The 22,754-nt window shown below is 45.3% G+C and overlaps 1 protein-coding gene and 1 long non-coding RNA gene across 2 annotated transcripts; one reads left to right on the forward strand and one right to left on the reverse strand.

The window, feature by feature from the left end:
• Positions 1–8,020: 8,020 nt before the first annotated feature.
• Positions 8,021–9,069, forward strand: LOC143489308 (uncharacterized). Its single transcript, XR_013124647.1, has 3 exons — positions 8,021–8,522; positions 8,616–8,700; positions 8,793–9,069. It is a non-coding gene; the product is annotated as an uncharacterized LOC143489308 (long non-coding RNA).
• Positions 9,070–14,884: 5,815 nt separating this feature from the next.
• LOC143489305 (uncharacterized) lies at positions 14,885–21,364 on the reverse strand. The gene is made up of 14 exons (XM_076988229.1): positions 21,225–21,364; positions 19,388–19,440; positions 19,096–19,215; positions 18,154–18,941; positions 17,614–17,752; positions 17,392–17,514; positions 17,250–17,301; positions 16,941–17,066; positions 16,640–16,839; positions 16,135–16,290; positions 15,908–15,982; positions 15,592–15,728; positions 15,141–15,412; positions 14,885–15,006 (listed from the first exon to the last, which is right to left on the reverse strand). The coding sequence occupies exons 2-12, from the start codon at positions 19,436–19,438 to the stop codon at positions 15,699–15,701; spliced, it is 1,860 nt and encodes a 619-aa protein (XP_076844344.1). The 5' UTR covers positions 19,439–19,440; positions 21,225–21,364; the 3' UTR covers positions 14,885–15,006; positions 15,141–15,412; positions 15,592–15,698.
• Between the last annotated feature and the right edge of the window lie 1,390 nt (positions 21,365–22,754).

Raw genomic sequence — 22,754 nt, forward strand, 5'->3', positions numbered from 1 at the left:
TTCAGTTAGGGGTATGCTCAGTTAGTATGAGCTGCTGTCTGTGGGTGTGTTCTTCAGTCATTATTATGAACCATTATCACGGGTTCATAGTGTTCCCGTGAAACACATTATCATTAGCATGGTATTGTCGTTATGAAGCATCCCAGATTTTCTTGTGTATGCACTTCAATAGTGCCACACATTTACATCGCTGAACCATTATCATAGTGTTCCCGTGAAAGACATTATCATTAGCGTGTTATTGTCGTTATGAAGCGTCCCAAAATTTCTTGTGTATGCACTTCAATAGCGCCACACATTTACATCGCTGAACCATTATCACGGGTCCATAGTGTTCCCGTGAAACACATTATCATTAGCGTGGTATTGTCGTTATGAAGCGTCCCAGATTTTCTTGTGTATGCACTTCAATAGCGCCACACATTTACATCGCTGAACCATTATCACGGGTCTATATTGTTCCCGTGAAACACATTATCATTAGCGTGTTATTGTCGTTATGAAGCGTCCCAGATTTTCTTGTGTATGCACTTCAATAGCGCCACACATTTACATCGCTGAACCATTATCACGGGTCCATAGTGTTCCCGTGAAACACATTATCATTAGCGTGTTATTGTCGTTATGAAGCGTCGATAGATAGATAGATAGATTATATATATATATATATATATATATATATATATATATATATATATATATATATATAGATAGATAGATAGATAGATAGATAGATAGATAGATAGATAGATTTTTCTTTTCAGTTAGGGGTATGTTCAGTTAGTATGAGCTGCTGTCTGTGGGTGTGTTCTTCAGTCATGATAGAAGCTGAAACACATTATCATTAGCGTGGTATTGGCGTTATTTATGAAGCATAGATAGATAGATAGATAGATAGATAGATAGATAGATAGATAGATAGATAGATAGATAGATAGATAGATAGTAAATAGATAGATAGATAGATTTTTCTTTTCAGTTAGGGGTATGTTCAGTTAGTATGAGCTGCTGTCTGTGGGTGTGTTCTTCAGTCATGATAGAAGCAGGAATAGCGCCACATTTCAATAGCGCAACACATTTACATATTTGAACCATTATCACGGGTCCCATGTATGTATGTCATTAGCGTGGTTTCGGCGTTATGTATGAAGCGTCCCAGATTTACATTTGTATGAGCTGCTGTGGGTGTGTTCTTCAGAGTCATGATAAAAGCAGAAACACAAATGCTGGTGACTTACATTTTCCTTACTATCCTGTGTGGAGAAGACGGAAAACACTATGGCGCACCAGAGGAGGTACACTGCTAAAGAACTTGCGACCATCCTTACAAACGTGGACTGCTGCGAGTCCGATGGGGGAGAGGAACTTTCTTGCTGTAGTTTTACCAGCGATTCATCGGATGAAGACACAAACTTTTCATCGGATGAGGTAAAGAAGAGCCCTCCAAGAAAGAGGAATCGTACACAGGCCGACACCACACCTGGACCAAGCGCTACACAGGCCGACACCACACCTGGACCAAGCGCTTCTACACAGGCTGTACGGGCAAAAGACGGTACTGTGTGGGAGAAGGTTGACATCACACGCTGTAACGTTTCAGCCAGGAAGACACGGATCCAAATGCGGATTGCTGATGTTTTTATTTCTTGAGTGAATACGGAGTACTCGCACAGGTGAATAACTCCGTGTGGTGTGTGCAGTGTGTGAGTGCGGTTGTCGTGGTCAGGACGGTCCGAGTTCACGCCGGGTAGACAGATGGCTGGAAGTACAAAGGGGCTAGGCTGGAGACGAGGTCTGTAACGAGAGCAGAGGTCAAGACACAGGAGAGCAATCAGGAGATAACGCTTGGTAGATGGCATGCCAACAATACTTCGCAACCCGGAAGATAGAGGAGGAAGCTTAAATAGCGTGAAAGGGGAGGGGCGATGAGCGGCAGGTGAAACGCATCTCATGGCGATCATGTGCTGTTCCTGACAGTACCCCCCCTCCGACGAGCGGCTCCAGCCGCAACAGACCGGTTAGAAGGGGGCCGGCCACGACGCCTGGGAGCAGGGAAGTGAGGATGAGCAGCGTGGAATTCGGCGAGAAGAGGGGGGTCTAACACATCCCGCGCGGGGATCCATGCACGCTCTTCGGGACCGTAGCCCTCCCACTCGATCAGATACTGAAGCCCACCCCGACGCCGACGGGACTCCAGAATGGCATGGATAAGGTAAGCGGGGCGCCCGTCGAGCTCCAGTGGTTCAGGTGGCTTGGCAAGAGACGGCGCCGCAGACATGGGACTGTAGAACACCGGTTTAAGCAGAGAAACGTGGAACACCGGATGGACGCGATACTGAGGGGGCAGTTGAAGCTCATACGAGACGGCGTTGACTCGCCGCAGGACCTTGAATGGACCGACGTATTTGGGGCTGAGTTTCTTGCATCGTCGCCGCAGGTTCAAGTCTCGCGTGGACAGCCACACCCTCTGCCCCGGGTGGTAGACCAGTGTAGGCAACCGGCGGCGGTCCGCGTGGAGTCTCCGGGTGTGAAGAGCGCGTCGCAGGTGCACGTGGGCCCGTTCCCAAGTGCGTGCACTGTTCTCGAACCAGCGATCCAGCGCCGGAATGTTTGACGGACTTTCGTCCCAGGGAAAGAAAGCCGGTTGATACCCGTACACACATTGAAAGGGGGTCATTTTGGTGGAGGAATGCATTAGCGAGTTCCGGGCATATTCCGCCCAAGGTAGGTATTTACTCCAGCCCGCCTGGGAAACGCAATATTGCCTCAAAAACCTCCCTATCTCCTGGTTTACTCGTTCTACTTCCCCGTTAGCCTGAGGATGGTAGCCGGAGGTGAGACTAATTGTGACCCCGAGCAGTTTGCAGAATTGTTTCCACAATTGTGACGTGAATTGGACACCCCTATCAGAAACAATATCCTCGGGCAACCCGAAGACTCGGAAAACGAACGTGAAAACAGCCAGGGCGGTTTCCATGGCAGTGGGTAACTTGGGAAAAGGAATTAAGCGACACATCTTGGAGAACCTATCGACTACAACTAGAATGACAGTGTTTCCTTCGGACTTCGGTAAATCGGTGATGAAATCCATCGCGATATGGGACCAGGGTCGGCGAGGAATAGCGAGTGGAAGCAACTTTCCTACAGGGAGAGTACGGGGGGTGCGACTCGTCGCGCAGATGCTGCAAGCTAATATGTAATCGCGAACGTCGTCTTTCAAAGATGCCCACCAATAGAGCCGTGATATGAGATGTATGGTGCGTGTAATCCCCGGGTGACCTGTACCCGCCGTATCGTGAGCCAGTTGTAAGAGTCGTCCTCTCATAGACACGGGGACGTACTGTTTTCCTGCCGGGCAATCGTCTGGACGGGGATCTGTGCGTAGTGCTTCCTCCATCTCGCCTTGCAAATTCCACCGAACGGCAGCTACGAAACAGGTGCGTGGCAATATGTACTCCGGTTTCTTTTCGACGGGGTCTTTATCGTGAATGCGTGAGAGGGCATCGGCCTTTGTGTTCTTTGAGCCGGGTCTATAGGAGACAGAAAAACGGAACCGGGAGAAGAACAACGCCCATCTGGCTTGGCGCGGGTTAAGTCGCCTGGCTTCTTTTAAGTACTCCAAATTCTTGTGGTCGGTGTAAACAATAAAAGGGTGCTCCGCCCCCTCTAACCAGTGTCTCCACTGTTCTAAGGCGAGTTTGACTGCCAAGAGTTCACGGTTGCCGACATCATAATTTTGTTCTGCTGGTTGCAACTTCCTCGAGTAAAACGCACAAGGGACCAATTTAGGGGGGTTTCCTTGGCGCTGAGAGAGAACCGCTCCCACTCCCACCTCAGAGGCGTCGACTTCGACCACAAAGGGGACATGGGGGTCAGGGAGGTGAAGAATGGGTGCGGAGGAGAACGCTCCCTTGAGCAACGAAAACGCCCGGTCAGCCTCAGCCGTCCAGTCAAGGCGCAGACGCTGCCCGCCCCGCAGGAGATTAGTCAGCGGAGCGGCCACGGAGCCAAAGCCCCTGATAAAGCGACGGTAAAAGTTCGCGAATCCCAGGAATCGCTGGAGTTCCTTCCTCGTTCGAGGCACTGGCCATTGCGCGACTGCAGACGCCTTGTCCATATTCATAGAGATCCCCCCCGGAGACAGAGTACATCCCAGGAATTCCACGGAAGTCCGGTGAAACTCGCATTTCTCAGCTTTTGCGTAGAGGCGATGCTGCCGTAGGCGGGTCAGTACAGCGGAGACGTGCCGGACGTGGTCGGCCTCTGACGAGGAATATATAAGAATGTCATCAATGTAAACAATGACGTACTGTCCTATCATGTCTCGGAATATCTCATCCATAAATGCCTGGAAGACTGAGGGGCTGTTAGCTAATCCATACGGCATGACTAGATACTCATAATGACCTCGAGCAGTGACAAAAGCAGTTTTCCACTCGTCCCCCTCTCGAATGCGAACGAGATTGTAAGCACTTCGCAAGTCCAACTTCGTAAAGATGCATGCTCCTCTAAGACGCTCCTGTGAAGCGGAGATGAATGGAAGGGGATAAACGAATTTGGACGTGACGGCGTTGAGTGCGCGATAGTCAATACAAGGACGTAGTCCTCCCCCTTTCTTCTCCACAAAGAAGAACCCCGCCGCTACGGGTGATGTGGACGGACGAATGAAACCTTTCTGGAGGGCCTCGTCGACGTACTGTTCCATAGCCGTATCTTCAGGACGGGACAAAGGGTAAGGCTTAGTACGACGCGGAAGCGGCGACCCGGGCAGCAGCTCAATCACACAATCCCAGGGTCTATGTGGCGGCAGATGACTGGCATTGTCCTTACTGAAGACGTCGGCATACTCCTGATATTGCATGGGATAGGCGGTTTCGAGAGGAGAGTCGGGACTTTCTACAGACGTGGATCGGAGAGGTAAGTGCATACAACCCCCGAGACAGTGAGAACTCCACTTCGTGATTTCTCTAGCTTTCCAGGAAACAGTGGGGTCGTGTAATGACAGCCAAGGAAACCCGAGGACTACCGGATCGCGGGGTGACGGCAGGAGAAAGAACTGGATATGTTCGGTATGGAACAGCCCCACCTGGAGTACAACAGGTACAGTACACTGAGTAATAAGCCCTTCACCAATAGGCTGGCCGTTCAGGGCATTAACACGCAACGGAGGACTGACAGATGTCGTGGGGATGTGCAACCGATGCGCCAGGTCAACATCAATGATGTTTCCTGCAGCCCCCGAGTCTAACAGTGCAGAAAGGTGAGTGGATATACCTCCCCATGTGACTTGTACAGGCAAGTTAAGCTGGTTCTTACGGTTCAAACAAAACACTGGGTTGCTTACTCGTTTGTTCGTGCCGTCTTCTCCAGCGCGAGTAGGGCGAACAGGGCAGCGATCGCGGAAGTGACCTCTCTCACCACAGTACAGGCACAAGCCCTCTCGCAGACGCCGAGACCTCTCGTGTAGAGACAGGGGTGTTCTGCCCAGTTGCATGGGTTCTGCACCTTCACGCGTAGTGTCAGACGTCGGTTGATTCGGGCGACTCGAAGCAGCGAAGGCAGGACCTCTCCCTGACGTCGGACGACGGGTGAGCAGCAGCTTGTCTACGTTGACAGCGGTTTGGATGAACTCCGACAGCGATTTTCCTTCACCCCGGCAGGCGAGCTCCACCTGAAGGTCTGGTCTTAGCCCTCTACGGAACACTGTCGTCAAGGCGGGTTCGCTCCATCCGCTGCCGGCAGCCAAGGTGCGGAACTCTCGTGCGTAATCGGCTGCACTGCGTTGTCCTTGGTGTATCTCACATAACATAGTGCCCACGTCTCTTCCTGCAGCTGGGTGATCAAACACGGACTTACACAGCATGGAGAACTGAGCTTCGGATTCAAGTGCCGGGTCTTTACTGTTCCACAGTGCAGTACCCCAGGCACCAGCCTCCCCGGTAAGGTGTGTCAGGACGAAGTGGATCTTTTGTTTCTCTGTTTGGAACTGGACTGGGTGATAGTCGAAGTACATGGAACACTGCATGAGAAAGTTCTGACACCGCTCTGGAGAACCGTCGTATCGCTCCGGCACTGCAACAGGAATACAAGGAGGAAAACCAGGAGGAGCGACGGCGGCAGCAGCCTGGTGTTGAGAAGCCTGCTGTTGGAATACCTGCTGCTGTATCGCCTGGTGTTGAGCCACCTGTTGTTGGGCCGTCTGTAACTGCGCGGCTTGAGCTTGCATGGTCTCCGTGAGTCGTCGGACGTCTTCCTGGAGCGCGGCGATGGTGTTCTCTTGTTGGGCCAGGAGTGCAGGTACGTCCGCTGGATCCATTGAACTTGGCGAAGTATTATGTAACGTTTCAGCCAGGAAGACACGGATCCAAATGCGGATTGCTGATGTTTTTATTTCTTGAGTGAATACGGAGTACTCGCACAGGTGAATAACTCCGTGTGGTGTGTGCAGTGTGTGAGTGCGGTTGTCGTGGTCAGGACGGTCCGAGTTCACGCCGGGTAGACAGATGGCTGGAAGTACAAAGGGGCTAGGCTGGAGACGAGGTCTGTAACGAGAGCAGAGGTCAAGACACAGGAGAGCAATCAGGAGATAACGCTTGGTAGATGGCATGCCAACAATACTTCGCAACCCGGAAGATAGAGGAGGAAGCTTAAATAGCGTGAAAGGGGAGGGGCGATGAGCGGCAGGTGAAACGCATCTCATGGCGATCATGTGCTGTTCCTGACACACGCTCTCATGTCAGCCGTTTGCCCAATTCATCATTCGTTGAGCCGGCTGGGCCTACAGAACATGCCAAGGTATAGTAACGTAATATTTTTTGCAGTGTTTATGCTTGTGTTTGACTGATATTTCGTACGTGTAATTAACCTTGCGTCATTTATTTATTTTTACTCATACAACGTAGTAACGTAATATTCTTTGCAGTGTTTATGCTTGTGTTTGACTGATATTTCGTACATGTAATTAACCTTGCGTCATTTATTTATTTTTACTCATACAACGTAGTAACGTAATATTCTTTGCAGTGTTTATGGTTGTGTTTGACTGATATTTCGTACGTGTAATTAACCTTGCGTCATTTATTTATTTTTACTCATACAGCGTAGGATCACAAGTAGGCTGCAGAGTTTTCTGTGTTTGCTCGACATGGAGATGCTGCGACTCATCACCGATTGCACAGTCCATGAAGCCCACAGAACAGACCGCACCTGGAGTTTTTCGGTCAGTGAATTGATGGCGTTCGTAGCCATCCTTTTTCTACGAGCAGTCCTCTCTCCTGTTGGAGCCATGACGGAGTGTTGGTCAGCAATGTTCGCTGTGCCTTCGATCAAGGAGACAATGCCGCGGGACCGGTACCAGGAAATTATGCGGTACCTGCGGTTTGATAACAAGGACACCCGTGCGGAGCGTGCGAAGAGCGACAAGTTTGCTGCGATCTCGGACATCTGGCAGCGATTTGTGAAGAATTGCAACCTGTCTTACACCCCCGGTCAAGATCTTACAGTCGACGAGCAGCTGTTTCCTACCAAGGTTCGCTGTCCGTTCACACAGTACATTGCATCAAAGCCGGACAAATTTGGGATTAAGTTTTGGGTTGCTTCTGACTTGAAGACGAAGTTCATGTGCAACGCAATTCCATATCTGGGAAAGGACCCCGATCGTCCCAAGGGTGAAAGAGTGTCCGAGAATGTGGTTATGAAACTCATGAAGCCATACCTGGGCAAGGGAAGAACTGTAGCCACGGACAATTTCTTCACATCTCTTTCACTGGCTGAAAAGTTACTGGAGGCCAACACAACTCTGCTTGGGACAATAAACAAGATTCGACGGGAAATTCCCACGGAAGCCAAAAACACCAAGGGACGTGAAAAGTTTTCAACAGAGGTGTACAGATCACATGATGCGCTGCTGACGGTGTATGCCCCCAAGGCTAATAAAGTCGTCTGCGTTCTCAGCACTATGCACACGCACGTGAGGATTGCCGACGACAGAAAAAAGAAGCCAAACACCGTGACAGACTACAACCGGATGAAGGTATGCATATGTGTTGGCATGGCAGAATCAATTTATACATGAATGAATTCGTTCAAAATATAACATGTACTTCTTTGTAATTGTTCTTTGCAGTGCGCCGTTGACATCATGGATCAGAAGGTGCGTTCATACACAGTGCGCGCAGGAACACGCCGGTGGCCCGTTGCAGTGTTTTATAACATACTTGACCTGGCAGCGATGAACGCGCATGTTTTGTACACAGCATGCACGGGGTCCACAGAGAGCAGGAGAGTTTTTCTATATGCTCTTGCTGGGGAACTTCGTCATCGTCATCTACAGGAAAAGGAGTTGAAGAAAACGCCACGTCCTTCGCCTTCACCTGGAAAGACGACCACGTGTCAGGTGCAGTCACACTGCAACCGCAACCACAGCATCAACGTGTGTGTTGAATGCGGCAAGTACACCTGCCGCAAATGTAAGAACGAGGGTCCCTGGCGGTGTAGCAAGTGTTAGCTACAACTACATGAAGGTACGTTGATAAGTATATGTGGTGGTACATATTTTTTGTCTTCTGAAAGATCTTATTCAAAATGTAAGGTGTACTTTGAATTGTTCTCCACAGTATCAACGCGTGTGTTGCATGCGGCGAGTACACCTGGCGAATACACCCTGGCTGTGTAGCAAGTGTTAGCTACAACTACATGAAGGTACGTTGATAAGTATATGTGGTGGTACATATTTTTTTGTCTTCTGAAAGATCTTATTCAAAATGTAAGGTGTACTTTGAATTGTTCTTCAGTGTGGCATCGCCATCATGGACCAGAAGGTTCAAATACCCCGCGAGCACTAGACGCACTTACACCTGTCGACATCATGGAAAGGAAAGTTCAAAAACACTGCGAGCACAAGAGGCACACATACACACTATAATCTCCTATCGCTTTTTATAATCTCCAATAATCTCTTCTTTCTGTTCCAGAGTCGCACTTCACCACACCCGGAATGGACATTCCACTTCAAGAAACCCGGAATAGACATCCATATTTGATCAGAATAAAGTTGTTTTGCAGCACATGAATTTGTTTTCCTGTCTTTTCCTCTCCTTTTCCAGCCTGCTGTTTAGATCACAATATTTATCAGTGATGCAGTGATGCAACGCGATCACGCTAATTTCCGCTAGCCATATGATGAGATTTCCTATATAACATTAGCATCAAGCTAATTGCGCCTAATAATTTCTTAGCTTTTCAAACGCGAATTCAAACGCGGAATCAGAAAGTGTTCGATTACAAATATTATACAGTATAGTATATGAAATATACAAAGAGCAAGATTCAAACAATTTTATTTATTTTTATAGTTTGATGGGACTCATTACAGAAACTTGTCGTCTCTACGTGCGCTTGAATTGTAACTTTTGAAACACGAGTCTACAAATTTTCCGCTGTTTGTTGTAGCATCGGTAACATATACCGACTTTGTAACCTTGAAAAGTTTTTCGTGAAGTCGTATGAGCTTGGGGGTGAGCCAGTGCTTTGGCAGGCGTATGAGCTTGGGGGAGAGCCAGGGCTTTGGCAGGCGTATGAGCTGGGGGTGAGCCGCTTCCACCGCATTACCAAGACAATGGGCGTTAATCCCTTCACAGCAGGGGAGTGGGCTACATGGACCTTACCAAGCCCTGTGAAAATTTTCGCTTCTCTAGGAGCTCTAGTGTTAAACTTTCGCGAATGGCCGTAGCGCGCGACTCCGCACGCGTTTATACATGATGCGTCACATTATTTGTGTTGTCCGCTCTCTGTGGTCGAAGATAAATGCTTACAAGAAGCGTTGCGAATTGCGTCAACTGATGCAAGTTACGAACTACCGTCCAGGGGTGAGTTTCCCAATACGTTCTTAGCGCCAAGTACTTCTTAACCTCGTACGTAAGAACGAGGTGACGAAGTACTTGGCACTAAGAACGTTTTGGGAAACTCACCCCAGAAAGACAATGTCGAAGAAAATCCAGCAGCTGTATGATGAGGAAAGAATTAAAACAGGTTATTGTGAAGAGTGCCACAAATGTGGCTCTGACTGGGGATCACTGGACCTCTTAGCAACAAGAATGATCTTGGTGTGACAGCTCATATTATAGATGATGAATCTATAGATGATGAAGATCCAGTCATTTGCTTTGAGCATGCAGAAGACCACTTCTAGGCACTATGAAGATGCCTATGACAGAGGCCTGGGAAATTAAAGAAAGTCTACCATCTAAAATGGTATTAAAAAACATCTTCTGATTTACTTCAATTCTTCCAATATCCTGAGCAAAACTCCCTAAATTAAACAACATTTTTGGTCAGAATTTCCAATGTTCTGAACTGTTTTCTGCACACTACACATATATTGGTCTTCGTAGTAGACTGGTGGAAAAATAAACAAGATGTTGAAGTTTATGATTATGTTCATTGATTCATTCATCATTCAAACTTAAATTAATATTTCTCATGTTAAATACTGAAATGCGATTAATTTCGATTAATTAATTACAAAGCTTCCGATTAATTCGATTAATTTTTTTAATCGCGTCCCACCCCTAGTTTTTAGCAATATTGCAATATTGGTATTGACTTGCCACCAGTGCAGCAGTAGAGAGGGTGTTCAGTCATGGAGGCCTCATAATGCGCCCTCACCGAGCCAGGCTAAGTGCAAGTACCCTGTCAATCTTGATCTTTGTAAAATGTAATGCATTAGTTGCTCAAACATTTTCCTTTTATGGGACACTGAAAGACACCTTGAAGTTGAAATATATTGTGTTTCATCCAGTTCATTAGGAGACAAAAAGTTGTTGCTGCAGGGCATATTGCAAAATTTGAATGCTGTTTTAAACTTTTATTTTATAATCACTAATTTGGTTGCTATTTTCTTTATATGCAGACCTTTCATATGTGACGCCGAAGGCGTCGGGACAGAGGCAGCCGGAGACGTGGGTGGAACTGAAGGGAGTTTATTCTCCATGACTACAAAACAACAAGATCTTGTTTTTCTCCTCGAGAGGAGGCATGCTGTCAAAATACAGCTGGCACTGGACCAGGAAGCCCTCGAAACGCTCTGGGTCCCCTCCGTAGGGTTCGGGGAGAGGAATCGGTGTCCGTGGTGTCGGAGGATGTACGGACGCCTGCACCGTCAGAGCCTTTATGCAGGACATGAGTGTGGTCACCAGCGCACGGAGTTCCTGGAGCTCCTGCAGCTGTTTACCCAGGACGATACCTTGGTGGGCCAGCACCTCCAGAGGTGAGGCTCCCTCGCCTCCGGCTGCTCCAGGCTGCACATTCTGTGACGCCGAAGGCGTCGGGACAGAGGCAGCCGGAGACGTGGGTGGAACAGAAGAGAGTTTGTTCTCTATGACTACAAAACAATGATGCCCAAGTAATACTCTTAGCGCACACACAAACAGTGATGCAAAAGTAACGCTAGTGGAATGCTCGCCGGATCCAGAGACGGTGTTGTAGCGGTAATGTGCAGCACTGGACCGGACGACCTGCGGGCTTAAAAAAGAGCAACGTAATAGAAAACAGGTGCATCAGTATTCAGGTGATTGTGACTGTGGGAGTGGTTGGGTGCTCGGGGGTGTGTGCTGGGATCGGCTGCTGGCCGGGATGCGTGCCCTCCTGTGGCGACCCGGCTCCCTCACCGTGACATCATGTATATTTTATATAGTTATATATAGTTATATATAGTTTAAAAATGTGATTGTTAGAAAGATTTCGATTTTTTAATTTCACAGCCCTCCTTTATCTTTTAGAACAAAATATAGCAGATGTTCTACTGAAAGAAGAGAATATTGTATCCAGAACAATGTCAGTTTTGTAAGAAAAATACTTTTTGGAAAAAATTACAGATACAAAATTTATCTAGAAAACATTTGGGTGTGTGCGTGCACTTTTTGAAATTGTATTTCTCAACTTACTAGTTTAAGCTATCATACATCAGAAGTGTCATAACAGCCATTACAACTATAAAGTGATTTGCGACTACAGTGTCACTCAAATATTTGGACTTGGACTTGAGACCAAAGACTTGAGACTTGACTTGGACTTGCAAAAAATGACTTGTGAGCATCACTGGTGGGCACATTCTTGTTTACAATATATTATAGACCTCTTCTTCCATATCCAATATTAACTATCAGTGGCGTGCACACATAGACATCAGGTGCACCACCAACTCTGCCCTTTATCAACCAAAGTGCCCTTTTGAAACTTCGTTTTTTTTTTATTATTATCATTTTACTGAGGTCGGTTTGAAATGATCTTTTGAAAACCTGAGCGATTAAAAACAATGCCCTGAAATGAGCCACCACCTCACACACCCGACCTCTCTCTTCCTTTAACACCAGATGCGCTGCAGCAGCAGTTCAGTTCAGTGAGTGGAAGGAAGCGTCTTCAGCACAGCACACACGCTCACAGATAGACTTCACAGATAAGTCCTTCAGTTAACTTCTGTTTATCCTCCACTGTCTGCAGGCCTTGGTGCATATATTTTGGAATTAGTAAATCAATATAGGCCTACAATTAAAACATTAAAAAGACCAAAAAGTAGGAGAAGGAGTTATAGGCTACTGCGTGTTGTCATTACATGAATTTTTCACAGGTAATGGGGAACTTCCCGTTTCTTCTTTCACAAATGAATGTGTTAATTTATGTTGCCTAACAAAACTTATACAACAGAAAACATTCAGCTTAACACATAGATTTGCAAACTTTACCGTGATTATTTGTATGTGGTCGTCCTCACGTTATCTATCATTGATTTGGGCTAGAGTGACTAGTTTATCAGGTAGTTTGGTGCTGTATGAGACATTTTACTGCACAACAAAATGATTTCACGTTGGGCTTAGAGGGCAAACAGTACGATTTTACTTGATGTATATTTTACCTGTGTCTGTGACCGTGCGTGCTGTGCTGAAGACGCTTCCTTCCACTCGCTGAACTGAACTGCTGCTGTAGCACATCTGGTGTGACCAAGGAAGAGAGAGGTCGGCTGTGTGCGAGGTGGTGGCTCATTTCAGGGCACAGGAAACCCAAAGTTTCAAAGGGGCACTTTCGTTGATAAAGTTTTTTTTTTTTTTTTACAAATATAGCATTCAGCAAGTTTTGTCCATCTGTAGCCTATTTATTCACTCAGCATATGGATGGATAGCTATACCTACCTCTGCTTATTTGTTTGCATTATGTAGTTGTAGGAACTGACCTCAGTTGACCTAGCTATGTATAATAATTGCCTGCTTGTGGTAACTCTTAACCTGAAGGTCATTATGCAAAATACAAAGAAAGATTTGCTCATTAGAGAAAGAGAAAGAGAAAGAAAAGAAATGTAGATTTTGTAAAGATCACCTTAATTTGTCAGGACCGTTTTACTGGTTGTTGTCCTAGTTTATTCTGATTTGTCTGGATAATGTATGCACTAACTCACTAATGTCTGTCATGCCTCAAGCTATTGAACCCCTTGCAGTACCAGTTTGAGCACCTGGCCACGCAGCTGAAGTGACGCCAGTAACAGACGTATTCACGTAACGTAGATACAGTTGTGTTCAAAATAATAGTGTATTTAAAAACATGAGTTAAGCACAAAATCTTTATTTCCATGCATATGGAACATTGCATACTGTTTTCCAAATCAAAACATGAAGAGAAATGTATATAATTTGTAACTATTATAATTTATATTAAATTATATATATAAATATAAATATATTATATATATAAAATTATATATTATATATTATATATATATATTATATATTATATATATTATATATTATAAATTATATATATAAATATATATATATAAATTATATATATTATAATTTGTGGGCAGTCATGGCCTGGCGGTTAGGGAACTGGTCTTGTGACCGGAGGGTCGTGGGTTCAATTCCCAGACAGGCCATGACTGAGGTGCCCTTGAGCAAGGCACCTAACCCCAACTGCTCCCCGGGCGCCGGGCTAGGGCTGCCCACCGCTCTGGGCACGTGTGATCCACAGCCCCCTAGTAATCACTAGTGTGTGTGTGTGTTCTGACTGCACAGATGGGTTAAAAGCGGAGGACAAATTTCGATTGGGGTGTAAAAATCACAATTGACAAAATATGGCACATTTCATTTCACTACTTTACAGAAAATAACAAAAAATGAACATTGGGCTGTTAAAAAAAATAGCAGTGTCTGCATTTGTCTTTACAAACTCAAAATATGTACTCCTTTTTAATGATTTCCTGTGAATCACTATCCTAAAATTTAGATGACTAACCACAGTTTTTTAGAACTGCATCACATTTGTGTTGCATAGAGTCAACCAACTTCTGGTACCTCTCAACTGGTAACTGCTCATTTACTGGTGTGTTTAGGGGTGTGGTCTTGTTGAAACACCCATTTCAAGGGTATTATCTCTTCAGCGTAAGGCAACATGACCTGTTCAAGTATTCTGATATATGCAAACTGGTCCATTATCCCTGGTTTGCGGTAAACAGGCCCAGCACCATAGTAAGTGAAACCATGTCTTCAGTGTTCTGTGGCTTGAATTGAGTTTGGGGGTCGTCTGACAAACTGTCTACAGTCCTTCAACCCAAAAAGACCATTTTTTACTTTCACCAGTCCACAATATGTTTCTCCATTTCTCTTTGGGCCAGTTGATGTGTTCTTTGACAAATTGTATCCGCTTCAGTATGTGTCTTTTAACAGTGGGACTTTGTGGGGACATCTTGTTAATAGATTAGCTTCACACAGGCATCTAACTGTCACTGTCAAGAACAGTGATTAATCTGGTTGGTCATATTGGACTGCTATTATTTTGAACACTACTGTATATAGGAAACTTTAGCCGGTGTTTTTTTTCTATTAATGAAAAACAGAACCATTTGGAAGAACTTTTATTTATTCAAGAAGTGGTTTATTGTTGAAAAGCCTGAAGCCTGAAGTCTTCTACGTCTTCCGCTTGACAGTGAGATGATTTCTGTCATGTTGATGTACTCATGATCTGCGAAGGAAATCAGAAACAGCTTGAAAACTACAATTCCCAAAATCACCTCAGTGATTACAATAACAATAGGTTACTATGATAACACTGTACTGAAGTTACAGGCATCCCAAAGAGTACGAAGCAACACTTACTGTGCAGCGTCCTGTAGTGTCCCGCTTGTTATCTTCCCTGGGATGTGTGGGATCAGGACCACAGGCAGTCCCACTCTCTCTGGTCCCCCTCTCCAACTTATCCAGCTCTTTGAGAAATGGTTGAATAGCGTTACCAACGTCAGCGACTATAAAAGACGAGTTACTTAACAATCTGTGTGGTTTCTGTGTGGTTGGAAAGCCTGAAGCCTGAAGTCTTCTACGTCTTCCGCTTGACAGTGAGATGATTTCTGTCATGTTGATGTACTCATGATCTGCAAAGGAAACCAGAAAAAGCTTGAAAACTACAATTCCCAAAATCACCTCAGTCAGCCCAAAAACAATAGGTTCACTATGATAACACTGTACTGAAGTTACGGGCATCCCAGAGCCCTACTCAACAGATGTGAAGGTGTAATCAATGGTGATGAGCTAGAACAGCCTGCGATCTAACCTCATGGGTTTTCTCTTCATCTCTGCAGGGTTGGAGCTCTGGGGGATCTTCTTGGCTGGGTGGAAGCCTGCGTCAGAGGGGCCAGGGCGGGGGCGAGGAGGGTGCGCTCAACTGGATCCGTCCTCACTTGTCTTACACTGACAAATCAAAAACATTTTCACGACAGGTTGCTTTAATTATACCCTACAGGAACCGGTTACAGTAATAACTACAGTTGTAATTACAGCCCTGGTCCAAGCGATCAGCATTCATTACTGCCGTGATCGTGATCTTGGAGCCACAGGTATAAGAGCAGCTCTGCTGCGCAGACACAAACCTTCACAGACGTCACGCTGACCCTGGAGGTCGTCCGGTGCCGCAGTTTCTTCCCGTTGTCAGATGGCACGGAGTCCTAGACCACACATAAAACAACGCAGACAGGTTCAGGACAGGTTACGAGGATACTATTCAACCAGCTAATTGTGAGCAACTCCTAAAAAAAGTCAAACATTTAATTATTTTTTTAAGGCAGGTTCTGTCAAGAGCCCTCCGGGAGCTACAGACCTCCGTGAACTTTCTCTTCTGAGCTGGTTTAATGGACCTGCCGCTTCCAGCCTTGCGGACGTCGACGCCCTGCGAATGCCCTGCGGACGTCGATGGTGTTGGGCTTGCTGTTTTAGAGGAGCGGTTATCCTTCGTCTTAGTGGAGACCGAAGAGTCCTGCCGAGTGCAATCAGAGAGAGGGCTGGTGAGGACAAGACAACACGGGTTTGCAGGTGCTGGAAGGTCCTGAGCCTGTAGTGCTGATCTGGGATCAGGGCTGTATGTTAATTAGGAGATGATTGACACTGACTGCTGTCTGAATTTATCTTAAATGTCTGCATTGCTCTTCACTGTTGTGTCTGCATCTCTCTCAAATTGTTTACATGTATAGCGTTACTGTGGCTTTATGACCATAAGCAGTGAGACAAAAAAAAACACTGCTAGATTTTAATAGCCAAAACAAGCAAGTGTTTGTGTGTGTGTGTGTGTGTGTGTGTGTGTGTGTGTGAGAGACAGAGAACCTTACATTGCGCTGCACTCTGCCACTGGTGTCTTGCTGTGGTTGCTTTGTCTTCTGGTCTTTCCCCGCTGGTTTCTTGGGTTTGTTGGGGGGGCTTACTGTGCAGCGTCCTGTAGTGTCCCGCTTGTTATCTCCCTTGGGATGTGCGGGATCAGGACCACAGGCAGTCCCACTCTGTCTGGTCCCCCTCTCCAACTTATCCAGCTCTGTGAGAAATGGTTGAATAGCGTTACCAACGTCAGCGACTATAAAAGACGAGTTCCTTAACAATCTGTGTGTTCAAAAAAATGCAATGGCCTCCCATTACTTTCAGTTAGGGATCTGATGTCCTTTTGCAGAGCGTCAACACATTTCTCCTGCTCCACACGTGACCTCTCTTTCTCCGCGAGGGTGAACCGCAATTCATGAATCGTCTTGTCCTTTTCCTGAAGCACTACAGGCAAAAGATCAAACACCAGGTGAGGTTTTCCACTTATTTCACATACTAGAGCACACCGCACAAGAGCACCGGTTCAAGAGGTCTAAAGCAGAAGGCGTCTCTGCAACCGTTGGCTCCTTCTCACGGCGTTAGCACTAGTACTGCTGTACTGTGGGGTGTTTGTGTTAAAGTACTCACGCTGACACGTCTCCCAGTATTTCCGGAGAGTTTGTTGCGACCCGACCTGCTCCTGTCAACGACATGGAAAAAGCTATGAGAACACGCAGGAAGCCCGTGTGAAAGATCACTAGCTCAGTAAGACTTAATGAACGGCACTCACAGTCTTCAGCTGCGCAATGGTCTGTTCTTGATTCCACAAGGCGCTGAGAGCTCTGTCCCTCTCTCCCTCCGCGTCAACTCTCTTGGTTCTGTGCTCCCAGAGAGCTTCAGCCAGGGTCTGTACCTTAAGGGGGACGATGAAGTGATCCGACATGTTAGGTTTAACGCCACCCACACTGCCTGCCACGTTGATTATTTTTAACACCATGGTTTGTTTACTAACCTCTTTCTGCAGCACGGCAATACGGGTGTTGGCCTGACGCATCTCTGATTGGAGATACGAGATGTTGTACTCCTTCTGCAGCAGATCAGCACGTAAGGTCTTGATTTGATCCTGGTCATCACACATCTGCTTCTGGAGCCTGTAACCATACAATACATTTACATTTATGGCATTTGGCAGACGCCCTTATCCAGAGCGACTTATATCTCTTTTTTTTTTTTTATAGAAGTGAGCACAATTGATGGTTAAGGGCCTTGCTCAGGGGCACCACAGTCATGGCCTCAGGTCTGGGAATTGAACCCACGACCCTCCGGTCACAAGACCAGTTTCTTAACCACCAGGCCATCACTGCCCTGTGGTTACAATACAAACTGTTACAATACAAACTGCTGTTCTGATACTGTGTACAGCCAACTTACCATGTTTTCAGTTTGGATCAGACCTATGTATTATCTGATATATAATGCCAACTGCATGTTATTAAAAGACAAGGGAACAGTTTGAGCATTGCTGAGTAAGATCGATTAATAAGGGTCTTACCCTAAAACCTCCTGAGCTTTAGAGTTGAGTTCCAGATCTTTATGTGCCAGCTTCTCCTCCATGTCTTTCTGTCTCCTCTGTGCCTTCTCCACCTGGGCCTGTTCATTCTGGCATTGCTGGAGCTTCTCCCTCAGGGCAGTGCACATGGCCTTTAACTCAGCCAGCTCCCGCTCCCTGGACCTCTCGTTTTTTTCAGCGTCTTGTTTTTGTCTCAGCTCCTCACAGGCTTTTTGAATCTCCTTTCTGGTGCTGCTCAGCACTCTCTCCATGGCCTCGATCTTCCGGCTCTCCTCATTCGAAGATGTCACCACTGCCATGTAAGCACAGTTGGACTTTCTTCCTCTGGAAAGTGTGTGGAGCGTCTGCTGGAGCTCCCCCACCTCCAGCTTCAAGGAGCTGATGGTGCTGGACTGCTGGCTACGCTCTTCTTCCCCGTTCCTGAGAAGAGCTTTGGCTTTCTGAAGTTCCTCAGAAAGATCAACCACTGTGTTTGTCTGGATACTTAAATCAGTCTCCAGTGCTTGGAGCTTGGTGCTCATTTCATTGGTGATCTGCTGGAACTCCACAAGCTTCCAGGTCAAAGCCTGATTCTCGGCAGTGAGACGGGTGGTTGCTGCCCTCTCTGTCTCCAGCATGGAGACGGTGTTTCTGTACACCAGGTCCTGCTTCGTCAGATCACTGGAGAGTTCCATCACCTTCTCCTTGAGTGAATGCTGCTCGTGCTGCATCTGGTCCAGAAGCTCGTCTTTCTTTTTCAAAGTCTCTTTAATGCCATCAACAAAGGCCCTCTGAAGAAAAACACAGTATCAAAATAGTCAGGGCAGGTTTACCTCTTTTGTAACGCTTACAATGTCACGATTTTCTGTACTCTGATATCCTACTTTGTATTGTGACACATTACTATGTCTTTGTCATGTTCATCAGAGAGTTAAAAGCACTTACGTATTCAGAAGCTGTCTCAATACTCTGCTCTAAAGCAGTCTGCAACTTGGAGATTGTTTCATGTTCTTCCTGGCAAACAGTCATGAGCTCCTTATGCTTTGCAACCTGATTCTCAGAAATCTATGAGAAAAATCATTAATAAAGACATAGAAATTATAATATGTTATGTTATTATATCATTATTATTTGTAGATGTACAAATTATTATATTGTATTATTATACATGTTATAATATGTAATGACACATAATGACACATATGTAATGACACATTATACTGTGCACAAGACCAACCTTGTGGGCTTCCAGTAGCTGGTCGCAGGTTTTCTTGAGCAACGCTTCCATTTCTGAAACGAGGTCAACACATCAGTCAGACAGGCAAAACACCAACGCACTTCGAAATTCACCAGAGCGAGAAAACGTCCATTTTGGTGCCAAGGAGCTTCTGGCATTTGAGAAGCTCCTCCACAATTTTGATTAGGGGTGCCCTCGGGCTTTCAAGCCCTTGCTTTTCAACTACCTCGCTATCATATAAAGAAAAGAGGGCTAGTAGCATTTTGCATTTATCAGTTCATCTGATCTTTTTAAGTACCTGTGATTCACCAAATTCACTGTCTTTAGAGGTAAATGTACGTATTCAGAGGTAGACCTGTAGCCTAAATGTTCCTGATCCAGCAGAACGGACTACTAATGGGATATAAATTATGCTTTGTTTGTCTTAGAAGTACGTCATACAGACTGCACTATGACGTAAATGTGTTCGGAAAATTTGAAAAGCCTCGTCGTGGTGTACTGCAACCAGTCATGCAACTCACAAATCCGTAAAAAGAACCTCTTTGGATATGTGTCTGTTTGTGTGTGTGGTATGTGAGAGTGTGTGTGAATGAAGGTGTGTTTATGGCATGAGAGAAGGTGAGAGCGATTGTGAGTATGACTGTGTGCAGTGTGTATGAAAGTGTTTACAGTCTAACACAACTCTTGATTCTAGTTTAAAACCTACAGTGATATTCCCTTCGTCTCTTATCAGGTTATGTTTAGTCTATTTTGCTGAATCGTTTTGATACATGCTGCATCATTTAGCTCATCATCAGCATCAAATGCTCCTTAAATGTAGCTTGCTAGCTAAGTATTTAGACAGAAACCAAAGCTTAAAAACCCTGATTAAAAATCCCATTTAACACAAACTAGTATCTATCTAAATAGTTAGCTAGGGGAATTAATAAAGCTCTTTAAATGTAGCTAGCTAACGATGCATTTGCTTTGAGTATTTGCAGTGCGTTTTCCGCTTGCATCGTGATGGGCTTTCAGGGCCACCGTACTATCGACTCGAAAACTACATAGCACAAGTCACAGCATCGAGACCTTCGACACGCTTTTCAAGCCCTATAATAATATATATTGATCAGTATTCCACTAAATGCATAGTAAACATGTCTTATCTAAGAAAATAATAATAACAACCATTAAATAACCTTTCATCTGTTAACCTTTCTCCCAAGAGCCGCATGAAACCAAGCAAAGAGCTGCAGGTTGGCCACTCCTGACCTAAACGTTTGCTACCATCGCCTCAATGTGTATTAATGCACATTTAGTTAGTAAATGTACAACAGTCCCAAAGGTTTAAGAGTTGGTTGCACATTAGTAATAAGGCACGTCAAAAATCATTAAATATCGATACTCTTTCCAAAAACAAATGTTGAATCTACAGCTACTTTAAAAACCGCATTTAAAACCATCATTATACAACAGTTAGTTCCTCACAATCTGAGGTGGATGTTTGTGAGAACTGCGCGGAGCGTTGCCAGGCAACGGCATGTACACACAAAACACAAAACGGCTCTTTGCTTGGATTCACGCGGCTCTTGGGAGAAAGGTTAACAGATGAAATTGTTATTAATGGTCTGTTATTATTATTTTATATACAACCTGCTAAAATTAATCAAATGGATGTTGTTAACATAACGTTTGAGCTGCAGCCAGTTTGGACAGACTCAGAAAAAGACTCCACACTACGACCGAATCACAGCCGGTTATTGGCGATAACACACTCCCTCTCGTCTTCTATCGCTTAATTAAAGTCAAAGGACCGTCAGAAACCCTTAGCGCTAAAAGTCCAAAGACACACACATACCTCTGCAGCAATCTGCGTGGCTGAAGCCTAAATGCTGTGGTGAATAAATATTGTTAAAGTGTTCAACTCCGAGTACTGCTTTCCTCCGACTGTACCCCGCTAATCGCGCGCGCCACTTTATATACAGTTGCTGTGTGACGTCATGGGAATTCCCCTTACACCGTTTAATCAACCAATCATATTTCGAATTAGAATGGCGGGGGCGTGGTTCAATGGTCTCGGGATATTCTCGCTGGTCAGAGTTGCCAGGTTCGCGGTTTTCACGCCAAATCTGGCTTGTTTTGGAAATCTAAATTTAGTTGATAAACACTAATGTTACAATATTATTAATGACTTTAATATAAATCGCAATACTGATAATAAATCCCTCATAAACAAAATACTAACTTTGGGCTAGTTTGAGCTTCTGAAGGGCGGGTTTTAGACTGACGTTGGGCTGGATATTTTTGTAAGACCTGGCAACCCTGTCGCTGGTCCGCGTGCGACCGTTCTACGTCTCGTGAGCTTTGAGCTTGTGCGCTAGCTAGTTAGCAGCTGCTAGCAGAGCTACCGTGATGTTTCACAAGAGGAAAGGATGTAATCGCAGGATAACAACACCATTTTCAAGACGGCCATTCAACGAAAAAGTGGATATTGTGAGAAAAGGCCGAGCAACAGCTCATCTTGAGATTGTAACACAAGACGGTAAAGGGTACGTTAATGACAACAGTGTTATGGAGGTGTTTTTAATACTACACTCATGTTTTCATGTGTGTGTGTGTCTAGTGGAGGCCCATGGCCAGTAAGTACACTTCACCAACATGTGTGTGTGGAAATACGTTTAAACTGAATGCATTGTGAGATAGATAACCAGTGTAACGTAGCAGACATACTACAGTGAGCACACCGGTTTGTTTTGGTTTGCCAAACAAAAAGGATGTTTTGAGTTTCAGGATAAAGTTATCAAGATATAATAAGTGAATATAATCAAGATTGGACATGATTAAGCATGAACCAGAGCGTCTGTGTGGTGGTGGGTGGCTATGGGCCTAAGTCTAGCAATATAGCAGCGGTAGAAGAAGATCGTGGCACCATGAAGTCTGGAAATGATGGACTTAGGACCAGGGACTAGAACTACAGTTTTGTACAACAAAGTTTTGGATATATAAGAAAAATAAATGAGATGAAATGAAATGTATCAATAGATTTCCAGTAACCAGGATTAAGAGAGGATTTCAAGAATATAACAGATGGCACACAGAGATGCAGCTGGTCAGAATGCTCTCTATGGTGCTTCTGTAGAATGTGATATAGATATACATATAGATAATTAAATGGAAATGGCCAAGAACTGAACCCTGTTGATTAACATTAACATTGTGAGATTTATGAACAGGAAGTGAACAAGTGAACAGGACGTGTGCAGTGTTTCTAATGACTAAGTATTAAAAAAGACTCATGCCAGTCTCGGGGAAAAGGAGGAATTTAATGAATAATGCCAGGTTCACACTACACGACTTTTCAGTCGTCAGGTTTTTGTACCGTTCGCAC

Source organism: Brachyhypopomus gauderio, unplaced genomic scaffold (genome assembly GCF_052324685.1).
Source record: "Brachyhypopomus gauderio isolate BG-103 unplaced genomic scaffold, BGAUD_0.2 sc60, whole genome shotgun sequence".
NCBI classification, from domain to species: Eukaryota; Metazoa; Chordata; class Actinopteri; order Gymnotiformes; family Hypopomidae; genus Brachyhypopomus; species Brachyhypopomus gauderio.